Source organism: Cryptomeria japonica, chromosome 6 (genome assembly GCF_030272615.1).
Source record: "Cryptomeria japonica chromosome 6, Sugi_1.0, whole genome shotgun sequence".
Classification (NCBI taxonomy): Eukaryota; Viridiplantae; Streptophyta; class Pinopsida; order Cupressales; family Cupressaceae; genus Cryptomeria; species Cryptomeria japonica.
The window spans coordinates 119,520,362-119,545,534 of NC_081410.1; the positions used below are offsets into that span (position 1 = coordinate 119,520,362).

General features: G+C 34.3%; 1 protein-coding gene across 1 annotated transcript; it reads left to right on the plus strand.

Annotated features, from left to right (window-relative positions):
* LOC131053736 (actin-related protein 2) lies at positions 1-24,910 on the plus strand. The gene is made up of 15 exons (XM_057988372.2): positions 1-419; positions 869-979; positions 5,627-5,761; positions 5,988-6,059; positions 6,221-6,299; positions 7,119-7,168; positions 12,637-12,740; positions 12,837-12,905; positions 13,013-13,076; positions 13,232-13,300; positions 19,636-19,719; positions 22,836-22,894; positions 24,075-24,141; positions 24,299-24,382; positions 24,469-24,910. Exons 1-15 carry the CDS (start codon positions 378-380, stop codon positions 24,547-24,549), a joined length of 1,170 nt encoding a protein of 389 aa, XP_057844355.1. The 5' UTR covers positions 1-377; the 3' UTR covers positions 24,550-24,910.
* The last annotated feature ends 263 nt before the right edge of the window (positions 24,911-25,173 follow it).

A 25,173-nucleotide genomic window follows, 5' to 3' on the forward strand; every position in this document is an offset into this window, starting at 1 on the left:
AATTATGTTTTCTTTGAATTTTTTTAAACCAGAGCAAGTAAATAGTAAAATGAGAGGCGATTTGTTGAAGCTTTTAACATCTGGTGGTAACAGGGGTAAGTAAAGATCACGATTGAGTTCCATGATTACTTTGTCAGATGAGGGAAAGTAGTACGCAAGTTAGGTATTTAGCCATGGAAGAATCGAAAAGGCTACTGTAAAAAGAAAAATGGTTTTGTACCATACAAAAAGATGCTTTAAATGTACTTAGTAATAGAGAAGATTATCTGTCTAATGCTGCCAATGAAAGGGATGGAACAACGAGGGAGATCTTTAACGTGAAAACTCAAGCATTTTCCTTGAATGGATTGGAGCCCTGGTGGTGCAGAGAAGCAGAAATGGAAGGCAACAAAGTTGTAGTATGTGACAATGGAACAGGAGTATGTTTCCGATCTATCTCTCTCTCTCTGATTTGTTGAAATTGAAATTGATGATTATTCAAAAATTATTAAATTTTATAACAGACATTTTTAAAAACAATTTCTATCTAACTCAAATGGATCTTAAATTGAAACATCAATATGAAGTTAATTCTACAGGCTTCCAATATTTGTTGCAGATAAAGTTTTGTGTGCCATGTATTTCCGGCCTTTTGAACATCATGGCAAAATTTTATAATGAGCAGAGTTGGATTTGCTCAAATTAGTTTGGTCTTTGGTATAATGTAATGTATTTGATATTTACCTTGAGACACCGTTTTGAGTAGCTAGTACAAAGAAAAATTCAATTTGAGTAGCTAGCACAAAAAAATTCACTGTTACACAACAGAGATTGTATACTGAATTAGTCATTATCATCTGAATTGAACTTCTTGTTATCATATTTGCAGTTCGTCAAATGTGGTTTTGGAGGAGAAAACTTCCCAGCAGCAACATTTCCCTGCATTGTTGGGCAACCGATTTTACGCTTTGAGGAGTCACTATGTGAGGAGGAGCTGAAAGTATGTAACCTGGCAGTACGGATACCAATGTTAAATTATTTTTATTATGACATGATTTAATACTTTTATTTTTTAAAATTCAACTAGTTAGATTGAAAGCAATCATGAATGTTGGCAGAATGTTTAGATTCTTACGAGAAGCATGCTATATTATGAATCAGATTTATATCATAGCAAGACACGGCTGTAGATAGGGGAATCCAACTTACAAAATAAACTGTTTGGAATTGTATGAACTCAGTTTTAAAAAGCAGTCAAAATATTGACCCTTAAATTGAAGAAAAATAAAGAGTGTCAATTGATCATATTGGTCAGCAACGACTCATCTCTGTCGTCAAATAAAAATGATGGTCTTAATCCCCATTTGGAATCAATGACGGCTAGCAATAACCTTGAGGCCCTTGAACATATTTGTGACCTCATCAAAGTTGATTACAGATCTGATCAGGAAAATCTTCCTAGGTGTTTCAAGCCCAGCTATCAGTCGATAAGCCTTAAGGAAACCCCAGACTGATTTGGAAATCTACAAGTAGCAGTGATCCATTTTGTAAATAAAATTATTCTTTGGATGAAATTTAGTGCTTCAAAATTTATACAAAAAAGAGTAAGAAGAACAGTGAGCTGGCTGACAATCCACAGCTGAGGTTTCAAATAGTCAATCAGCATAGAGGCAAGTGCAAAAACTTAATTGGATTGGACGACGAGGAGCCAATAATGGGGGAAACTTCGCAACAGCTGCAGATCGAGTTGGTCATAACCAAGCTTAGCATATTTTTCCTCAAAGCCATTGAGCATGTTCCACTGCTCTTACCTTAACCCTAAAAAAGTTTCAAAGACTCTAACTATGGCTAAACACCTACAACAGGTTCCCTATGCATACATATAGATGTCAAGCACCCATTTCTCTGCATTGACTTCTAAAGTCTTATGTGTTTTGAGGACTTCATGTAGGTCTTTGACTCCATCTCAAGCCATCTTTTCCAGAAATTCTGCCACAATGATATTTTTTATGTTCTAATTATTACCATCATGTGGCTTTACAAGACCATTGTTGTGCAATTCTGCACTGCTTGGGGCCTCTTTGACTTCATCAGGTGTACTATTGGAGTCTCGAAGGCTTGCCATCTTTCACCAACTCTTTTAATATCTCCATTGATGAGAATTTTCTTGGACAATATATTCATGGAGATGACTGTTACTTGCTTCACCATGCTGTGATTGTCATATTGCTCTTTGTTGATGACATTGTCCTCCTCTCTCATTCTCCTGACAGCCTACAGAGATAGTTGGTTAGCCCTATCTGAGTTTTGTGATCTTTGTCAGCTTATGGTCAACCTTAGTCAAACTAAGGCTATGGTCTTCAACACCAGGGATATTCTTTCTAGTTTTCATTTCTTTTGCAGAGGGGACTGAATGGAGATCATTACTTCTTATACCTATCTATGAGTTAGGTTTACTAAACCTCTTTCTTTGCAGCCAAACTCTTAGTCTTGTCTTTGCAAGAGAAATCTCTCTCTCTCTCTATTCTTGAGTGCCAATGCTATTAGGCACATTTCTAGGCTATCCCTTTGAAGATGCACCTCTTCCACAAAATGATTAAGCCCACAGTGTTGTATGGTTTAGCGTCTAGACTGCATAGAAGCAGATATCAGTATATCTAGGAAAATATTGAATCTCAGATTGCAAGCAAACTGACATTTTGGGAAAAAAATGATATATTTATGAAAATATCATGGACCACTATTTTGATCAGATTTTTCCAATATTTTTTTATATTATCTGATATTTGCCCTTTAAAGGCTGTAAATTGCAATTTTTTTGCTCATTTTGACTTTATTTTGCAACAAACCAGTCTTTTACTATTTAGAGTTTCTCAAGCACCAAATGATTTTTATATCTATAGGGTGGCTAATTTATGTGTATAGCAATAGCGGCTTGTGCTGCTGTGGCTTGTAAAGTGTAATGTCCCCATCCTAGTCAGGGACTTGGGATTGAGGAGTTAGCCTATTTTTGGACCCTTGTAGGCTAACAGAGTATGGATAAAGGGGTCAGTAATGCAGTATCTTGAGGTGTGGTCTGTCTATTTGTTCTAGTTCAGTGTTGAGTTGCAATTAATATTTTAATGAAATATTAATATAAATCCCTAAAAGCAAGTTATTATTTTTAAATCTCTAATTGCCAAAAATTGCACCTTTTGGGTATTTGGGCAGCCAAGATGGAAATTAAACCTCATTCTTGATATTGAGCATTTGACATTTTCTTCTGAGAACTTGGCTATGGTGGCTAGGGTTTGGACCTGTTTTGGAGAGCGTGCATTCTTCAGAATTCAATAGCTTTGAGATTGTGAAAGATCAATTGAATTGTTGCAGCTTGGTTGGCTTCATTCAGAAGTAAAATTGAATTGAATTGGGGCAGATTTGGCTTCTTACAAGGCAGATTTGTTGTAGGGTTTTCCTATTTACTGTTTTGTTGTTGATTCTTCTGTGGTTTAGAGGCTTCTTTTTCCCAAACACACAGCTTGCTCATTTATTGGCACCATCTCCCACTATTTGGGTGTCTTAGTATTTAAATAAGAGCAGATCTGAATTGTTCCAGAATAAAAATCAGAACTTTGCAAGTTACTGATTTATTCTTTCTTTTCAATAAATTGGCTAAGGACCTACGGGTATGCTTCTAAATTCTCCAATTCATTGTATCAGTTGATTAAATTCATGTATTATTCAATATGTGTTGCAAATTAAAGAAACCCTCTTTTGCAACTTCTGTGTATTTCTGAAAGACCATCTTAATAATTAAAAATTACAAAGAAGATCTACAAATTACAGCAGGTTGAAGAGTTGAACCAGCAAGGGTTCATCACATAAAGTAGCCAGTGTTGTCACGCAAGCCATTATGATTGTGCAAGTGATTGCCATGCAAGTCTTTCTGTTGTGCATATATATACCCTGTGGAAGTAAGAATGTGTGAGCTCTATTAGTACCCCTGCACATCTCTTGGGAAAGATGTTAGATGGTGCTAATATAGAATGTTTTGAGCACCATAGATTGAGATGCCTTGAAAAAGTCCCAGCCACTCGAATGCTAAGATAGATTGAGATGCCTTTCAATACACAACCAAAGGAGGCTGACCTAAATAAGTCGCTTCACCTAAAATTCATTAGAAAGTCTTTAGCTAAGATTGCAAATTCCAATATTAGTGTATAATAATCGAGGATGTTAGGCTTTTGTAATTGTGTTACATATTTTCTATAAATCTCTCAATCGAGAAACCTGCATCATTATTTGTTGTATCAAATTTAATGAAGAGTTAACTATGGTTACTTTTTTAACATCATTGGCATAAAGTCTAGAGTACATTTCCATTTTGATGTTCTTGAATGGTTAGTGTCGATTTGGAAAATGTGCATGTCGATTTTGTTTAGTTACAAAAAGAAGATTATTCCTCTCCTGAGAAGAAGTTGGGCCCTTACAAAGTGGTAATGAAAGAAAGAATGAATGAAAGGTATTATATAAAAGCCCACAAATGACCAAAGTAGGGCAATGATTCACAAACTAAAACATGTTATAATAGCTAGAGGGAGCAAATAGTTGACAACATCTTGCTCACTTCCTACGTGGGGCACTTATGGCAATTATACATAGACTCAAACCATGTTACAAACATGCAAAATGGCAACATAAAATCAAATCCTTCTATGAGAATGCAATTAATGAAAAATTGAAAAAAAATTACTGACACAATTCATGGTAGTATTCATTGGGGAACTAGATTTCTTAGTTCTTCTGCCATTAAAAATGGTGTACCTTCTTAAAATTCTCTGAGATTTTATTGATAAGACAAAAAATGACAAACAGTTGGGTCCATGCTTGCAAGATTGACTCATCCAATATCCTTAAATTTCTGATAAAAAATGTCTTCAACTTTTTCATATTCTTGTATCATACAACCATCCACAACAACAATGATAAAAAAAATATGCGTGGAAATTTATTTGAGTTCATCATATTTTCATTCCATCCCATACAACATTCACATATAGTCACCTGTTTGAAATGGCATGATAAATCCTCTCAGATTCATTTGCAGACAGGCACCTTGGTCACCATCTCATGATCTCTATGTGTGTTTTAAAGATTGCAACACAAAAGTTAAAATCGTTATCAAGTTTTTTTTATGACATGCTTTGTATTGAAGTCCAAGTTGCTACCAAGCATTTTTTATCCACGATTAATATATTGTTGTGGAATTTTTTTTGCCTGATTTGTATATGAACAATTATTTGGAAAGTTTAAAAACTTGTGTTCCTGTTCCATATCTTGTATTTCAAGCATGCAACTTCACACATTAGTCAGGTATATTAATTTCCTCAATTGGTTTCAAACTTTCAAGTGACTCAACTGCTAGTTTTATGATTTTATCCCCTTTAAACATCAGACTCACAGATCAGTTGCTGGTTGTCACATTACAAATTAAGAAGATGTTTTTGATATGTAACTTTTGTTGTTTTCCAATTTATATCTTCATTTCAATGGATTTTTTTCAAGTTGAAATGCTTGAATATTTGGACATTGGGAACAATAATGTAGGAATGGCATGAGGTATTTGAATGGTTCAAAGTAGATGATTTATGGTTTTACAATGTTCTAGGACATGGTTGTAGGTGAAGCATGTTCCAGACTTCGAAACCAGTTGGAGGTCTCATATCCCATCAAGAATGGTATCATTCAAAATTGGGAGGGTATGAGTTGCGTATGGGATCACATGCTATATGAAATATTGAAGGTAACCATCCATTTCCCATACAAATATAAATGGTCAATTTCATACTCAAGGAGCTTATTTACTATTAAGTGTTGTATCTTTCTTTAGCCTATTTCTTCTGGGTTGTCTGTCAGATCCAAATATGATTGTTGTATTGGAATACTTTCTATTTGTTACTCTTAGTTTTGAACCTTGATTCACCAATTTTACAAAATCTTAGATAAGATTCTGGTGTTTGTGTGAACAGGTTGAACCTTCAGAATGCAAGATCCTGTTATCAGATCCACCTCTCAATCCAACAAGTAACAGACAGAAGATGGTGAATTGAGTACATTTATTTTTAGATTTTTGGTTCTAGTTTATTGAAGAAAAATATCACATGCATTGGTTATTGTCCTGATTTCCCTATTCCTTATAATTTATACACTTAAATATACATTTTTGACAGGTTTCTGAAAAATATTATTTTTCTTGTGACAGGCAGAGACAATGTTTGAGAAATACAATTTTGCGGGTTTGTTTATCCAGATAAGTGCTATCTTAACACTTTATGCTCAAGGTGAATTCACCCTCTTAAACCTATTGTAATTGTTTGGTTTAGGTTTTCTCATTTTTCGGCTATCCTATATTATCATTTGTTCATAAACAATCTAGAGCATACATGAAGTTTTAGATTAATTTATACCTCAAAAGGAAGAAATCATGTAGCAAAGACATCATTTATGGAAAGCCCCATAGGATTTTGTAGAACTATTGTTAAACAAGGTTTTTGAAATATAAAATTTGCAATCAATAAAAATGGCAAATAAAAACTTTGTGAGGCCATTCAGCAAACCAATTAGGGCATTCACTGTAAAATCTTGAATTTGTTTAAGTTACATATTGAATACCGTAGATGCACTTCATGATCTATCTAGAAGTAATCCTTTTCAATATACAACTTGTTAGGTGAGGACAATATATACATAAGGCAATGAAATTATATGAGATTCTGGATCAGATAATTTAAGATGTCACATGCTAGTAATTACATGAATATTTTGCCTACCTATAGAAAGCCCTTAGTGACAAGATATGCAATGTAGGATGAATCCTTATGCTATTGAAACTCATTTCTCAAGCATAATATAAACATTAGAATTGCAAAATTTCATCTAGTCGTTGAGTAGGCTAATTGCTCAAAAATTGTTGTTGCTGCATTCAAAATCATGATTTCATGAATGTAAAGGCAGCATTTATCTCTAAGTGGTAATGAAGTGCCTAATGTTTATTATTTCTAGGCTTTTGTTATTGTATCCTTAAACTAGATTAAAGTCAACATAGAATTAACATGCGACATTCTAATCAGATATAAACAATATGGGATATATTGTGGCAGGGCTCTTGACAGGTCTAGTTGTAGATTCAGGAGATGGAGTTACAAATATTGTGAGTGTCTCTACTATTCCAACATCTTTGTTTCACATTAACTATCTGGTGGAAGATTTAACAAGCAGACCTTCAATATCAAACTTTGTGTTTGCAAATATAAGGGTAATTTATGCAATTTTTTATTGTTTCTTGCATTAATGAAAATAGAAATAAAACATTTGAGCAACATTTCTTTTTACAAACCATCATCAGTACCCAAGGATCATACTTTGTAATTTTTATCTAAAATTTTAAATAAAATGAATTTTTGATATCTGTGTATTCTGCAGAATAGATCAAACTCTATTCTCAATGAAATTTTTCATTGCAATGGATTTGATATTTAACCTTATTAACCATGCTACATCTTGCAAACAAAAAAAAAGTAACAATTTATGAAGACACCCATTGAATTCTGCAGTCCCATTGCCAATAGAGTACATTCGCTAGGGGTGAATCCTATTTTCTACATTTTTGTGTCAGAACTTAGAAGTATTTGAGATGTCATGAATGACACAACATCCATTTGCAAATATTTCACATGATTCTGAAGAGAAAACATGTTATGGGAGTAGTGCAAAAAAGGCCTTGGAAATCGAATCAAAGGTGCTAAAGAAATGCAATTAAGCAGCGCTTCTAAATTTCCTTGCAATTTTCTGAGCATTAGGGCATTGGTACTTAAATTATTTGTCTGAAATTATCCTTGCTTCACATATGTCAGAGGAACATCTAAACCCTAATAGATTGTTGGCAGCATAATGAATACATTGTATTTGTATAAATACTAGCATCAAGTAGATTAAGTAGATGTTGCTGCTCGACGGTGATATATTCAATTAGTAATAATGAGTTTATTTTGGAAAGGGTATCTCAAAAGGCATAGGCTTGTTGATATCCCTTTGATTGGATTTTTATGGCATTCTGAAGTGATGGAAATAAGCTCATCATGGCACTTGAATGCTGTTATTTTCTCTATATTGCTAGCTGTTATTGCTGTTATTAAGTGCAGTAAATCTGTCTTTGCTGAAGTTAACTCATAGCTGTTCAAAATACATTGTCAGACCCATTTCATGTTATCACGTTGGACTTCCTTCTTATTGGTAGAAGAATCTAGCAACTTTTTGTGCTCAAATAGGCTGAAAATGTTTAAATAGTAATAACTATTCAATAATGAAGGCAAATCATTCTCAAAACAAGCTACAACCGCATGCCAACTCTGCCTCTTAAAATATAAATCATAAAAGCTCATTTCAAAAACAATTTCAAGTGTCATGGACCAAAGTGAAAATTGACCTGACCTCATGAAAACATTTATTGACATACATATGAATATTAGTCAGTGGTTAAGCACCATGACTTTACATCACCTCTTGTATATTTGTTAATAAGATATTTTTCAAGCCTCTGAAGAGAATAATTTAAAATATGTACGAAATGTCTCTGAGACTTTAATTACACCTTAAAAATCTATAGCAATAGCATTAACTACATTATAAGGTAGCCACCTTTTCTTTTTATAACAATCCCATGCCCTCACCATCCATATTAGACTGATAATGTCAAGTAGGGTTAATGACTAGCTAAGAAAGTTAAATGACTAGGATATTTTTCAATATTCCCATGAGAAGTTCATTATCATAGGATTTTTTGGTCCCATCACCTCAACATGGCAGATCTAACATCCTTGGTGCTAATTACTATTGAAGTTAGTATCTTTTCTATCTTGTAATTATACTTGTTTCTTGTCTCCTCCTTTGCTTATTGTCCTCTGCTAGTTGAGTTGCTCAACTATAGGAAATTTTTAGCTATTAAGTTATTGAATGTTAGATACTCTAGCTAATAGGGTTACTTAACAACTAGCTCAAGTTTAGAAGTATCTATATTTTCCATGGAGTGACTTGGTTGTAGAACATAGAAGATATTCTGACCATTAAGTTAGTGACTAGCTCAGATATAGAAACATGTAGAAAAAGTATTGTGATGTCACAAGGCACTGTTGGAGAAGTTGTAAGAGGTACTATTGAATAAATAGATTTAAGTTTAAGGCATCCTAAAGTAATGGCAAATGATCTTAATTCAGCTCTTAACCTAGATTGGATACTGATGCTACTGACTACTTTTGTTGTGTTTGTATACCAGATGGTGGGATAAGCATGAGTGCACATGGATATATGTATATGAAACTTTCCATAAATCTATCATCTATCCTTTGATAAGATATATGCATGGGAGTTCCTTTGGAATCACAAGAATGGGTGTCCCTTGATGTTCATTGTTGTCCTTCCCTTAAGGATTGAGTTCTCTAATTAGAAATCCAACCAACTTTGTCAGATCTAACATTCCTTATGTATCTCCCTTGTTACTCAGTGATGGGATACCTTACAATTGTGGAGTTACTAAATGTTGATCAGATGAGCTAACAGAGTTACTCACCTTCCAACTTAGAAGGATGGAAGCATCGATATCTTCCTTCTTGACAATTGATGTAGTTTTCCTGCATTTAAAGCAAATATGTTGATGCTACATATTTCTGGGAAGCTCTTTAGGCACAATATTTCCTGATATATATTTTAGGTTTTATTGCATTTATCTAGATTTCATTTGCATTTTCCAAAATTTTCAAAAGGGCCCTTAATTCTAATGAGGGGTCAAAAAGTAGCTCACTAGTGTATTCAAGAATCGCTCCAAACAGATATGAGGGTTTCTGTCCTCTGAAAAATTACAGCCAAGGGATTTTGTCATTAATTACACATAATTTGAAAATTCAAATTTTGCAAATGTCAAATGGATAATTCAAAAAGGGATGCTAGCTTTGCCTTTATAGGCAATTATATATATAGATACTTCAAAGATAGTTTTCAATCTCATGAAAGGTACGACGGTACTTGTTCATTCTAGTAGAGAGGCTTAGTCCATAGCTTTGATGCTAAGGATGATATTAGATCTATAAAATAATGGTCTTGGATTGAAGAAAATCCTTTAGTTCTTTCCCAAGCTATTGGGGAGATAACAATATTATCTTTCAATGGCTCACTTTGATGAAGAAAATTCTTGAAAATAGAGAAAGAAGCAATATCATAGATCAATAACTGAATTATACCAATCAATTAGTTTTCCACTTAGCACTAGTATATCTGAGCCTAACAAGTGAAATAAAGTAGGTAACCAATAGTGGAAAAATGCCTATTGAAGTGCAACCCTAATTGTTTTATTGACATTACATACACTATCAACTCCAACAGCTACAAAACTACTAAAAGTATCATAGAACTCGCAAGGAGGACTAGTCTTGACTCTTAACCAGTATGATAGCAACCGAAAAACCAATTTTACAATGATGGTCATGAAGGGCGTACCCACAAGAAGAGACCAAGGCTATGGTCCCATGGAGGGGAGCTAAACAATATTTCTTCGCAGATGTCACTGTAGAATATTAGGAGCCTTTTTCAGGCAAGCTGTCCTATGGATTTTTATTTCTTTTCTGGTGAGAAATTTTAGAAGGAAATAAACAATTTTAAATAAAAAATTATAGAAACTATATGCAAATAGATGGTCCATATTGTTTTTCTTTATATTTAAAATTTAAAAATCATGTCATGCAAGCTGTCAGATAGACACAAAAAATACTGACCTGGAGGGGAAAACTTTTGACACCTGCTTAAACATTTTAGTTACATATATGGGGCTCCTATTTAATAGAGAAAGATTCATTATAATCCTATAGCTACATTTTTTCAATTCCAAAAGCTGTCATCAGAATAAAAACAGGAGCCCAAGCCCCTTCCATGGGACTGCATCCTAACAAAAACTAGAAGGCTACCCTCGGCGGAACTGCAGCAACAATCCTTCTCTCATCACTATCATGAATAACCACCTTATGATGACAGTCTAGTTCAAGAGCAACTCAGTCTTTGTTGACCATGTTCTCCATTAATGGGTTGGAGAAAAGATGGTGACAAAAATTATCAATAGTCTTCATAACCTGTAAGGACCTCCTTAGCTAATTACGAAGACAACAAAAGATCTGTGCCACTAAAAGAGAAGGACCATCCTTTATCCTATGCAAATCAAAATCCTGAACAAATTTATAGAGGGTGTCAAGATCCTTTTCACATTGTAGTTATGCACAACAATCGGACCTTCATAATAGATTTTGAATGAATTCTACATAGAGGTAAATCTGAAATCATTTGACAATAACTTTTCCTGTATTACGAGTCAATGTGATGTGGCTGTGATTTTAGATCTAAAAAAGCTATGTTGAAATTTTTCTTCTTAGTTTATTGCTAGAGATGACATTTGTCCTTTGAACTTTTGATATAGTTTAGAACTAAGTTGCAGGATTTGCTGGTCTGAGGGCCTGGTACTGGTCCGGTTTGGTTCTGGTACTAATCCTGGTCCGGTTCACCTGTGGGTTCGGCCAGGGTTCATGCCCAGGCGAGCTGGTTTGTTTGGGGTGAACCTAGACGATCGGGCCCCCAAAACATTATTTTTTTTGCAATCAGCCACTTGAAATCTGCCAGTACCTCAAAATCTTACAAATATGTCTCTGACTTGACTGATAGCATTAAATTTGTGGTGAGGATTGGATTGTGAAGGATGCTTCATAACCATGTTCCAGTTTAAAGGACCCATTTTCAACTTACAAAACACACCCAGTTTGATCAAGGTGTTGAATACCACCAACATGCACCCTTATATAAAAACAACCTTATTGCTCCTTACCACAGGATTTACAATTAATCTTGTATACCCTCAATCCTCCAAAAGTTTGTTTTTGCCTTACTATATACCAAAAAGTGACAGAGGAGACTCCAAAATGTTAAAAGAGTACCACCAAGGGCTTCAGAATATCCTCAAGATCCCAAACTGGAGCATTATTAATCAATGTGAATGGGCATCAAATCTACTGGTTTAATGATCAGAGAACAACATTAGGGTGAAGAACATTCAAATCAGAATGGTAGTGCCAGATGACCATAGAAAAGTCTGTAATACAAGGCATAGGAGGTGTCAACACAAGTTAATCAACCAGAGTACAGTCGGCAGGTAGCAGTGGTTTCCTCTAAGAGCTCTGGTTTGCTAGGTCTTCCTGTAATATAAACATTATTAATTGCAGCTTAGAGCAGATATTTAATTATTGAAACAATGATACTTGAACTCAATATTATTATTTTGATATTGAACTTGATGTATATGATGCTATGATGGTATGATCATGATGCTCTGATTACAAGTTTATGGTGGTATTGTTGTTTATATGATGCTATGTGACATTCTAATCTTAATCCATGCTTCTAGGCTGCATCTATACACACACACACACACACACACACACACACACACACATGAATCCAAACCCCTTTTCAAAATTTTGCCGTACTGGTTCTTCGAACCCAAACCAGCAACTTAGGTTTACAAGTAGCATAGCATGGAATATAACACATTTTTCTTGACCACGCTGAGTGTTTTCTGAAATTTTGCAGGTTCCAGTCATAGATGGATATTCATTTCCTCATGCAACCAAACGAGTGAACATTGCAGGGCGTCACATTACTTCTTACTTGATTGAACTTCTACTTCGGAGAGGGTAGGAAAGCAGATAATGACACAAATGGATTGGATAAGCATGGATTCTAATTGGATTTCAGGAAATGGGCTTAATAAATGGAGATGTGTATCACAGGTATGCTCTAAATAGAACATCAGATTTTGAAACAGCAAGAGAAATTAAAGAGCAACTTTGCTATATCAGGTAAGATTAAGGACAGGAACTATAATACAATTCTGATTAGGAATACCTTTGATAAATTCAATATTTATGGGGTTAATAATGATTTAGCTTTTAAAAACTTGCACTAGCTATGATTTCAAAAGAGAGATTCAACTTGGACTGGAGACCACTGTATTGGTCAGGCATTATACGGTCAGTTCTTTCATTCTGTATGATATTCCTTTCTAGATTTACTCATTAAAGGTCTTTCAGATTTAAAAATATAAAAATGACATCCATTGCAGATCTATAATTTTCCAATTTCATAGGAACTTTTTAGCATTTCTGATGTTGTTTTTGCAATTCAGCTACCAGATGGAAGAGTTATCAAAGTTGGGTCAGAACGTTTTCAAGCACCTGAAGCCTTATTCAACCCGGTCTGTTATTTTCTCTTTCGCTAAGGAAAAATGAGAGCTTATACAAACTTGGAAAACTCTGTAGAAGAGATGCATCCCTTCTATGCTGTTACAATGCTTTGAATTCTGCCAATAGATAGATTTATAATGCAAAGCTGAAAACTTACTAAAAATAGTTAACTAGGGTTCCATCTGGAAACCAAAAAGTCACCATACTTGATGATGACCCATGTCCTCCTTGGAAGTTGAAAGGGACAGCCAGATGAGGACAAACTTGGAAAACTCTGTAGAAGAGATGCATCCCTTCTATGCTGTTACAATGCTTTGAATTCTGCCAATAGATAGATTTTTTTTATTTTTTTTGGCCAATAGATAGATTTTTTTATTTTTTTTTGGCCAATAGATAGATTTATAATGCAAAGCTGAAAACTTACTAAAAATAGTTAACTAGGGTTCCATGTGGAAGCCAAATAGTCACCTTACTTGATGATGACCCATGTCCTCCTTGGAAGTTGAAAGGGACAGCCAGATGAGGACAAACTTATCACAAAACAAATAAATATTGTGGGAGTAATTTAATTTGGTACCACCTCAACTTGATGGGGTCATGACTCGTAGCCCATTAAACAAAAACTGATCCAAAAGGTCTCGAAGAGAACTGGTTTGAGGTGCCTATTGCGTAGCCTTCAACTCCCCACCTAGAAGCACCAAAGAAAGTCTCAAGGGGCAATTCCAGTCCGAAGACATCCAAAACAGTGAATTACAAAAACATAAGAAATTCCAAAACATTAGATTTACTGTATTTTCTAGGTTTTGCCTTGGAATCGTCACCTAGGTGGCACTTAGATAATTGTCTCTCTGAAACTCAATGTAAATTATGTTTGTTGTCTCCATTCACTATCATGTTGGCACTGTTGCAGTTTATGAGTTCTATAGCAAAACTAGAAGCATTTAACAATGTTAAAATAATTATGAAAATATTTTCAGCAGATTTCTCATGGTCATCAAAACAGGTGTTTTGAGAAACTTCTTGATACTTGCATTTGTATCCATACTCAATTTTCTTGTTTAGTAATTTGTTTCATCATCACTTTGCACATTTCAAAATTCTCCATCTGAGTGGGTCTTGACTTCCATTGCTTTTTCCAACTTTTTCATCTCTACCTACATACCAAATAGTTTCTTCCCTCCTTTCTTGACTATAACTGATTTGCAAACTAGGATGAATATTCCATAAACTAGTCATCAACATACATATTTAATGAAAGAAATGAAGTGTTTTATGACTACCAAATAGTAAATTGAACCAAAGTAATGTAAATGAGAAGGAACACTATGCAAAATTAAGAAGATAAAGGATTTACCCTAAAAAACCCCACAGTGGGAGAAAATCTACAAAAATGTGAGCTAGGATCCATTTAAAATCCATGAGTTCAATGGAAAATACAATCCTCGGCAACTTGGGTACACAACTAGCTTGACTCTCAATGAATCCCTAAGATCTCTAACACAACTCTTTTACACATCAAATTAGCTTACACTCGCAAATCATTCAATAGGAGCTATGAAATCCTACAATTTCCAATCAAATCCCTTTTATTAACTCTTTGAATCTTTCAAATTGATTCTTAGAATGCATTTATAATGTCATATTTAGGATTTACAAGCCTGAACAGAATTCTAAAATTCACCAAAAGTCAATTGAAAGAAGAATTTGGAACTTTGCAAGATGCTTTCTCGTCACAAAGCCAAACCACCTCTTTCCAGAAGGGAGCATTTTTAAAACTACCACCTATTACAATACCAACATTTTCTGATAGTTTTGCCCTTCTTCCAAAAACCATAACTTTTCTATAGACTTGAAATGAGGTGCCATTTTTTTAAATTGTTTTGTGGATATCTTGTTGTGTAGGCATGTTTGTGTGTGCTCTGTGCAATTTTTATTCTCTACTTTGTATGATTACTTTATGTTACATCAAGATGAAGATTTCATACTCTACAATTGCATCCATCGAAGGTGTATAGCAATTTTAGAAGGTTGTAAATAATGTTGAGAGGGTGATATCCATTGTTGGTGAACACTAGGAGACTATCTCTAGAGTTTGAGAGATCACTCAATTTCCTAAAGCAATAGAATACAAGAGACTTTTGAAACCAATGCTTTAGCCTTTCTGCATCTCCTTCAAATGAGGTATCTCAATTCTTTCTTTGGCCTCCCATTGAGGCATTTGTGGTACACTTGTTTTACTATGGAAATTTTCCTCTACTTCAGAGTGGGTTGTTCCCTTGACATTGGCATCCTCCAATGAATGAATGAATGAATGTTTTTAATAACGTTCATGAGGCCAAACAACCTATGGGACCCATGAATAGCTAGCTAAGGAGGCATGCAAAGCCCAAACAAACCCAAATGAAATACTATGACTGTTAAATCTCCTTCTCCTTCTGCATCTTGGATCTTCTGTTGTGTATCTTGATTAGGAAATCTGCAACTCTTGTTATATTTTCTTCGTCAAATAGGTTACTCAAGGTGTTTACATTCGGTATCTCAACATAGTTGATCCGGATGTCCTTGTAGGCTGTACACTCCATGATATAAGGCCATTCAGTCTCCACCACCCCTTGAGTGCAATAACTACATCTTCTATCTTCCCACTTAGGGTATCATCCATCTCCTTGTTTCGCATCTGAGTTGATGTGAGCTGGTTCTTATCTGAGTAATTATCATTTTTGCCTTCCATTTTATGTCCATTCCTATGTAGTTCTTTTGTGTATGGTCATGTGTGGGATTGAAATGTTTGATATTGTATTCCTTTTTCCTCCCTATTTGACCTGCCCACATGTTTTCTTTGAATTTTTCTTGCACGTATTTTTTTATTTCTCCATTGTTATTTGAGCAATCTTTTAGGTTAATATTCCATTTATTCATCCATTTAATGTTTTTTTCATCCATGTGTAATTGTATCTCCTTGTTGTATCTTCAATCATTCTTTGTGCATAATACATAATTCTTTGGTTGTTATAGAGCATAGAATCTTTGCTTGATCTCTTTTATGTGATAGGTGTTTTGCTTGCAGATGATTCTTGGCTCCTGTGATTGATCATCAACTTCTACAGAGTCTCCAGTGAAAAAGATATTCTATTTCAAATTCTAGTTCTCTTTTTCAACTTGGAACTCACTGTCTCTTTGACAAGGCAACAAAATTCTCCACTCGCTCTTCATGTGTACCTACATGTTAATGCATGATAGCTTCGGTAAGATAAATGAAGTCTCTCATTCAATCATTTATCATATTGATAACTATGATAAAACCTTCAAGCAATTAATTCCTCTTTGATAGACATTCTACATTTGCATATAAATAACCCCATTCAGTTCAATCAAACACTTAACATTGATAATCATACTATATCTTTTGTTTATGTTCATTGATTACTAAATCTTGCATTCCGATTTATATCGACTAACATAATTGATAATAAATATTATGATTAATCAAAACACCGACTAAATATCGGGTTGTATATGCTTCAATATATCAGGTGGCATGATAACCGATAGTTATCGGTTGTTAAGCCTACACCGATAGTTATTGGTTGCTAAGGCTAACATGCCGATAACTATCGGCTGTTAGTATTGTGCAAACACCGATAATCAACGGCTGTCAAGTATTGTGCAAACACCGATAATCATCGGTTGTTAAAATATTTACACACCGATTGGTATTAACAATGAACATGCATTTGTTTGTATTAACAAAGAGGCACGGTCAAGTAATGTCTTGATCGGTCATGACCGATCAAGGCATTGCTTGATCATACCCCATTTGTTATATACTTATATTGAGTGGCATTCGTGAGATAGGACATAGAAAATAATAAATGCTCCTCTCACCTGCCATACAAAAGAAGATAGTCAGAATTATATTTTAATCAGTAATACATAAAACAAGATAATATAAAATAGAATATAACTTGCATATTGAATGTAAATTGAACATCTTTTACACTACAAATTCACTCAACTCCACAAGGAGAGAACCATTATGATACCACTTGATTTGTAAACTAGGATAGATATTCCATACACTAGTCATAAACATACATATTTAATAAAAGAAATGAAGTGGTGTATGATTGCCAATTAGTAAATTAAACCAAAGGAACGACAATGAGAGAAAAACACCATGTGCAATTAAGAAGACAAAGGATTTACCCTAGAGAAACCCATGTAATAGAAAACTCCATCAAGATGTGAGCTACAACTCACTTAAAAACCACAAGTTCAATAACAAAAACAATTCTAGGTCACTTGGGTACAACCAACCTGAATCTCACTGAATTCATTCCCCAAGACCTCTAACACAGTTCTTTTACAATTCAAATTAGATTACAATGGCAGAAATATGAAATTCTATTGATTTTCACTCAAATCCTCTTCATGAACTTCAAATCTCCCAAATTGATGCTTAGAATGCATTGACAATGGCATATTTATGTTTCACAAGCCTAAAGAGAATTCAAAATCTCACCAAAAGCTGAAAGAACAAAGAATTTGGAATGCAATGGGACATTTTCCTGTCATAGAGTTGAACTGCTTCTTTCCAGTAGGAGGCAGTTTCAAAATCACCACTTTATAACAACTTTTACCCTCTTTCTGGAAGCCATAACTTTTGCATACAGATTTGAAACAAGGTGTTGGTTTTTTAATTGCATAATTTTCAAGAGGAAATCAAATATGCAAGAATATTCATATCTTGGTGCAATAAAAGATTTCTTTTGGACCTACAACACAAGTGTACTTTGAGCTATGATCACTTTGCATCGCAGTCTAAAACAAAGCCAGATCCATTTACAAATCAGCAACAAATATGGAAGTGGTCTTAATTCAGAATGCTAAAAATTTGTTGATTTGGTAACATAGTTGAGAAATTCATATCTTCATTAATTCTAGTTCCACAACTCTTACAAAGCTATTTTTTATTTGACTTTGGTTCAGCCTCTCATAAGCAAAACATCCAGATTCCTTATGACATGAAGATTCTATTATAGCATTATATTCTTCTTAGATTTGTGTAAGATTAATTTAAGCACCACTTATGGCTCATAGTTGGTGTTCATGTTTTTGAAGACATTCTCCTCCTAACATTTATTTTTCTTTTTAGATTAAAAGGGTATTCATCCAAAAAGTTGGTCCCTTGAAAACTTCTTAATATATTTTTTTTGATGACCAAGGGCAGACTTCTTGAAAAGGCACTTTGATGTTGGACCTCATGTACCAAACCTATATTCTTTTGACTTATCCAACTTGAATTTCTTTAACATTCAGACCATGTCATTGAGGACATGTCTCCATCATCAGCATTATTGTCCCGTCTTCCCTGTTCAGATTCAAGTTTTTGCTGAGTACTTTACGGGCCTTTACCAAATGAGAAGGTGGAGCAACTATCTTTTCCATATTTAAGCAACAAGACCTCCATGAGCCACCTTTTTATTTGTTTGTCTCTTGGTTTGTCTCAGTTTTGTAATGAGCACCTTCAACTTTTTATTTGACAAACGAGATTTTTTTTAGCATAATCTTTGTAATACTATATATTTCATCCACTATCTTGCTATCATAGCTGAACAATCTAAATGAAGGTTCAAATTTTTCTTGCAAGTCTTTCCACGTTTGAAAATGACCTATAGGAGACTAATATTCTAGTCATTAGCAACAATACAGAGAGCTGCAAAGAAGGCTAGGCTCTAATACCTTTCTGATCAGTCTACCTATTCATGATCTAAATAGGTTTGTACATACTACATATTGCATTGTCTTAAAGGATCTTCATTACCATTCATACCGAATGTTTTCCCACTTATATCTTTCTTCTGAAGTTGAGACTTGAGCTTCGCATCTTGCTGAGCTGACATTCACTATTTCTTCTTCAGTTTGCAATGAGAATGTATTTCAAAACTTAGACACAATTTCTGAAAAATGTTACACTATTTAGAAACAAAACTTACACGTAGCGAGTCCAAAATACCAGGAAAATGGACCATGGCTGTGTTCTGCCTCAACAACCCATTCTGATGTTGCCTTCAGAAAAAAAAAAAAATCAACTTGAAACTGGTATTGCAAAAATAAAATTTGGAAATTCCCATGCAAAATTCATCAGGCACTAATGAAAGATAATTATTTAATGTACATATTACACTATTGGTTAACAACTTTCTGTTTGTTTACAGGATAATAACAAAGCACTTGAATATAATGGAAAGAGGAGTAAACTGTAAAACCCACGGGGTAAAAAATTTTGTAATTGACTTGTTGCTTACATTAATTTTGTATATTTGTATTCTGTGTTGATTTGTAGGAGCTAGTAGATATCGAGGGAGATGGATTAGCTGACTTGGTGTTTCAGTGCATCCAGAGTATGGAAATTGATAACCGTTTGATGGTAAGTGGTTCATATATCTCTAAATTTTTGTAGTGATATATACTTTTAAGTTCTAACATTTCTTGGGATACCTCTTCCATTATATCACATTTAAATTGCTACTAGCATGCTAATAAATGTAGTGATACAATAAAGTTCTAGAGAGCTTTACTCAAATGTTTCAGAAGGTTCTAAACATGTACAGTTCAAGGCTGCTATTCCTGGTGTTTAGTCAATGTGCACTCTGGAGCCTAGAATCTATTTTATTCATATTTCTATAGGATGTGGAGAAAGTCAATTGTGAAGTTCTCTCTTATAGTAAAACTTCCATACTGTACCAGGCACAATGCTGCTAAAAATGACATTACACCAATTTCCTGTTCGTTCTCAATCAAACTCTGGTAATTTGTTTTGACAATATGTGAAAAATGGTTAGCATTTTGATACTAATGTCTTAATTTTAAAATGCATTACTAGTTCCTCCTGTAAGGGATTGCATATGGCAATTAGAGGAGTTTGTTAAGCCTCTCTGAAGTCTTTCTGTCATCATAATTACATGTACTTCTGGACCCTGGTCTCTTTAGTAGAGTAGTTTCCTGTCTAAAAGAAATCTTTCCTCTAAACTTTTCAAGTAATCATCCCATCATTCCTTGCCCATTCCTTTTGGATTTTAGTGTGTAATGTTCCCAGTTTGAAATAGGATTTAATAATATTAATATATAAAAATAATAAAATTAAAATACACAAGATTAAAAATAACATTTAAATTAAAATATAAAATTAAATATAATTAAAATTTAATAAGTTAATGAATGGTCAAAAGATATGGAATGAAAAGATGTGTCTCCTTCAAACATGAGATATAAAAGGGAGAAGAGAACCTCACTTGAAAGGGGGATAATTTGGGAATCAGAGGTGCAGATCTAATTTAAATAGAAGTGCAGATCTGATTGTGAAAGGTTGTATCCCTTTCAAAGGCCAGAAATAATTAAGAGTTGCACTCTTTCAAAGGATGCTAATGGTAAAAAGGTGTGTCTCTTGCTAAAGGGCATACATGATGAAGAGGTGTGACCCCTCCCTCACATTGAGAGATATAAAGGAAAGGAATCAAAGTATCCAGAGAGAACACCATCGATCAGATCAGATGAGAACAGTTATTAAGTTACAGGCAGTAACATGCTCATTCTTGGTGGTATGCATGGGGATTCGATTATTGAAGAGACCACAAGGAGTACACCAGTATTACAGGCAGGTTATTTAATAAGCAGCTACAGCAAGTGGTATGAATATTTAACGAAAGTCTGTTCACATGTGAAATGAATATAACAGTCTTAATATGCAGACATCTATATATATTTTGACATATATAATGTTATGATGAATATCAATACATAATAGAACAATATGCAGAATTTACAGATGGCATAAGATATCGATCTGATTTATTAATGATTGATGGCATAAATATCGATCTGATTTGTTCATATTTAGACGGTATGCATTTGAATTAATATCGGTTCATTAAGGAACGGTTTGATGCCAAGAAACATGCACTTTGGTCAAACACGTCCCTTTGAAAGGACATGACTCTTTCAACCAGCCCTCCACCCAAGTTAAATAGGGTGAGGCTTCTGAGTCTAGGGCATTGCAAGATCTCAAAAAAGGCGAAAAATCTGAGAAGAAGATCAAACAGAATAAAGGAGGAAAAAGGGAAAGACTTCAGGCAGTATCCAGGTCACACAAACCTGGTACAAATTTCCTATGTTGCAATCATGTCTATAATAAACTTATTCACATATATCACTACTTTCATAAATATTTCTGCGCATGATGAATATTAGCAAATTCTGAGAAATCCTTGTTGGATAATATATTGAATTCATATATGTGGAATAGTACTGTGAATCTGTTCTAGGAAGTTTCTGAGTATGAAGGAGAGGAATTACAGTGAGGAAAACGGTGCTCGGGTTATCTTGTAGGCACGCCACCTCATGGTTTAAGACTAGGGAGTCCCATGAAACCAAGGGGGTACAAAGGTGCTGCCCTTGGGCCTATGAAGAATAGACTTCCTGGGCACCTTACTATAACAGCCCTCATACCTTCTATCATGCTGGATGAATATGTAAACCATGGGTTCTAGGACAGGTATGACAAGTGGAGGAAAACGGTGATAGGATGCCTCACTAGGTAGGCCACCTCATTGATGGAATGGACCACATGAGGTCAAGGGGGTTAAGCCGCCCTTGAGCCTAGGATAGAGGGTTTCTTGGGCACCACACTTGGCCATCCTATCCTATTCCTATTCTATGTCTAAGTCCTTTTAAAATGAATTTATGCTTTACTTAAATAAGTTCTTAGGATCTCTTATAATCAAATATATTATAATTTTATATCTCCTAACCTGTTTGAAGGTTTTCATTCGGAATACCAGGTATCTCCAAATCTCATTCTACTTTGTTTAAGGCATAGTTTAGGTATTCATTTGTTGGGGACATTACATCGCTATGTGGAATCATGAAAATTGGGGGTTTAATGTCAATACTTATAAGTTTATTTGTAATTTCTTACCTTCTTAATGATTATTAATATTATTGTAGGATCTAAAACTAGGATTACTTTAAGTCATGTATTGCATTTGATAAAAAATTCTAAAGTTAAAAATAATACCCTCTTAGACTTGAGCTGAATTGTTATTCTAGGGCCTGAATTAAGGGGATTCCAAGAAGGGACATTACATAGTGATTCTCATTAACAATTTAACACTAATGCCGTTCTCTCTATTCCTTGTTGACCCCTTTAGCATGCAACAGTACTCTCTCAGGTTTAAATTCTAAATGGGCAAATTTCTGTTTGCCATATTAGCTTAGAATGAATTTCATAATTGGCCCCACATTTGGACAGTATATGTAGTCTCCATATGCTGGACACCTTTTGTTATCAATCTGATTTTTGTGTTTTATATAAGTACAGGGAAAGAGTTGCATGTAGAACAAGCATAACAAAATATAATGACATCAAATCCTAGTTGGGTATAGTCTTCAATTTAGTTTGTATTAGACATTTAGAGAAAATAGAGTCTAAATGACAATGCTTCTTTATTTGCACAAGTTATAAGCAAATTCTTGACACACTTGCAGTTATATCAGCACATTGTTCTCAATGGTGGCAGTACAATGTATCCAGGACTACCAAGCAGGTTTATATTCTGAACTCTTGTTCAAGTCTCCTTTCTAGCATCAGATCACTCTTTGTACCTCTCCTAGTTTGGTCGATAATTTTGTTTCTCGAATGTGTTGTTACTCAGTTCAAAGGAGTTTGAATATTTGAAATTTTAGAAGAGTAAATGTGTATATCTTGACAAATTCATATTGTGATCTTCTTATGCAACCTCACATTCTGACTCCTTTTTTTATTATCAGCAAAACAAAATACCTAATATTACCGTTGAACAAGAGTTGGAAAAGAAACAGAGAACCTGTTGCTAGTAAGATGTGTCTAATGAATACTGACTACAAAGAATATAGACATGAAAAAATGAAGTCACTTGAACCTTGTCTTCCGTCCATGTTTTGTTGTCCATTTATATTTTTGCAAAAACTCTGGATTCTCTACAAACTTTTGGTTTGATAAAATCATCTTTTGTCTTGGTGATGGATTGTATTACAAAAACCTTCCTGTACTATAATTTATACAAAGAAATTTAATTTGTATGGGCTAGCTTATTCCTTTCTCATATTTGCAACTTTGCTATTTTATAACACATTGATTCAAGGGTGATGATGAGTTTGCCAAACTGCACAGCCATTATTTGTGATAGCGAGTCCAAGGCCAAAATCATGGTCATGGAAATCAATGCAGTTTAACACTTCCTTCAGATTGATACAATAACATCTGCAATGTCCATAATGCAAGCCTTGGCTGAAGGTCAAGTAACTTGTAATCCCTTGTATATTAATTAGCTCCAAGATGACATATACAGTCTTTTTATAGTTCTCCTTTTAAAAAGCAGTGATCATCACATACCCCAAAAAATTAGAATCTAATATTAAAAAGTTTGTTTTGGTCGTGCTGCACCTTCTTTTGTGCCTGCCTTTTAGGAATATTTTTTCTGCATAGGAGATTGGTTGGAACTTTGAATATATTCATGGAAAGCCAGAAAAAGCATGTATACGGCCTTTTATTCTCTTTAAAAGCTCTCTTAGAGGTTTTTTAAAATTACCAGTAGTTTTGTCTTGTTAAAAAGGCTTCTTGTGATATGAATTGAAATAGCATTTTCATTGTGAGTTACTATCAAATTGGTTTCTAAGATATTGTGCCTGCTTGTGAATCAAAGGGTTTAACTACTGGTTATTTTTGTTCCTTTGTCTTATCAACAGACTAGAAGACGAGGTTCGATTACGCTATCTGAATAATGTTCTGAAAGGAAACAAACAAGGGCTTAAGGTGTTCTCTGGCTTCCTCATTATTAAAATGAATTTTTTTTTTATGCACTTATTGTATGTTCTCACTACTGGCATCAAAAGATATTTTTGCTGTTAAGATATATCAATATGCAGTATGTCTGCACTGATTTTGCATGCTACTTTTTTCTTTTAAATAGAAACTTCGGTTAAGAATTGAAGATCCTCCAAGGCGTAAATACATGGTTTACTCAGGAGGTTCTGTGTTAGCTGGGATTATGAAGGTAAGATGCACAATCATTACTTTTAGGATTCTTAATTTAACAGGTGAATGGTTGAATAACAATAATATAATGTGCCTTACTTTCAGGATGAACCTCAGTTTTGGATATCTAGACAAGAATATGAGGAGGAAGGTTTGCGGTGCCTCCGGAAATGTGGACAATCATGAGCATACTGAAAACAGGCCAATATCACAAGTTATACATTTGATGAACTGGGGGCCACATGTAGTTTTTCCAAGGAAATTACATTCTGTGATTTTTCACTGTAGGTTGTCAGGCTTTTATAGCAAATGATGCATTGCCAGCATATAAAAAACAATTTCTTTCAGGCCACTAGACAAGTTATAGCAATTTATGTGTGCGTGTTTGATCTCACATTTGCTATTACTTCACAAAAGGTTGCACTGAATATCAAAAGCACTTAAGAGAATTAAAATTTCCTGTGAGATGGGCAGACTCTTTTCCTTATTTTTATTGACAGTAAATAATCATAAAGAGTGGAGTGCTCAGGAGGAGTGTTCTTTTGAATTTGATTATCATCTGAATGAGAAACTCATAAGTGAATCTAAATAATTTGCTTTTAAAATTCAGAAGTGAAGGCAGAAGACATTCATCTAATAAAAAAATGCATTAGGTCTGGATTCTTAAGCTAGATTAATTTTAAGAAGCTACAGACTACAGTTATAATATCTCTACCAGTTCACAGTGATGATTGCATTTGTTTTTCACTATGTTGCAGTGGGACTGTCCCCCTCAAACCTTGCCTCAAGACTTTTTGGGTTGTTTCCCTG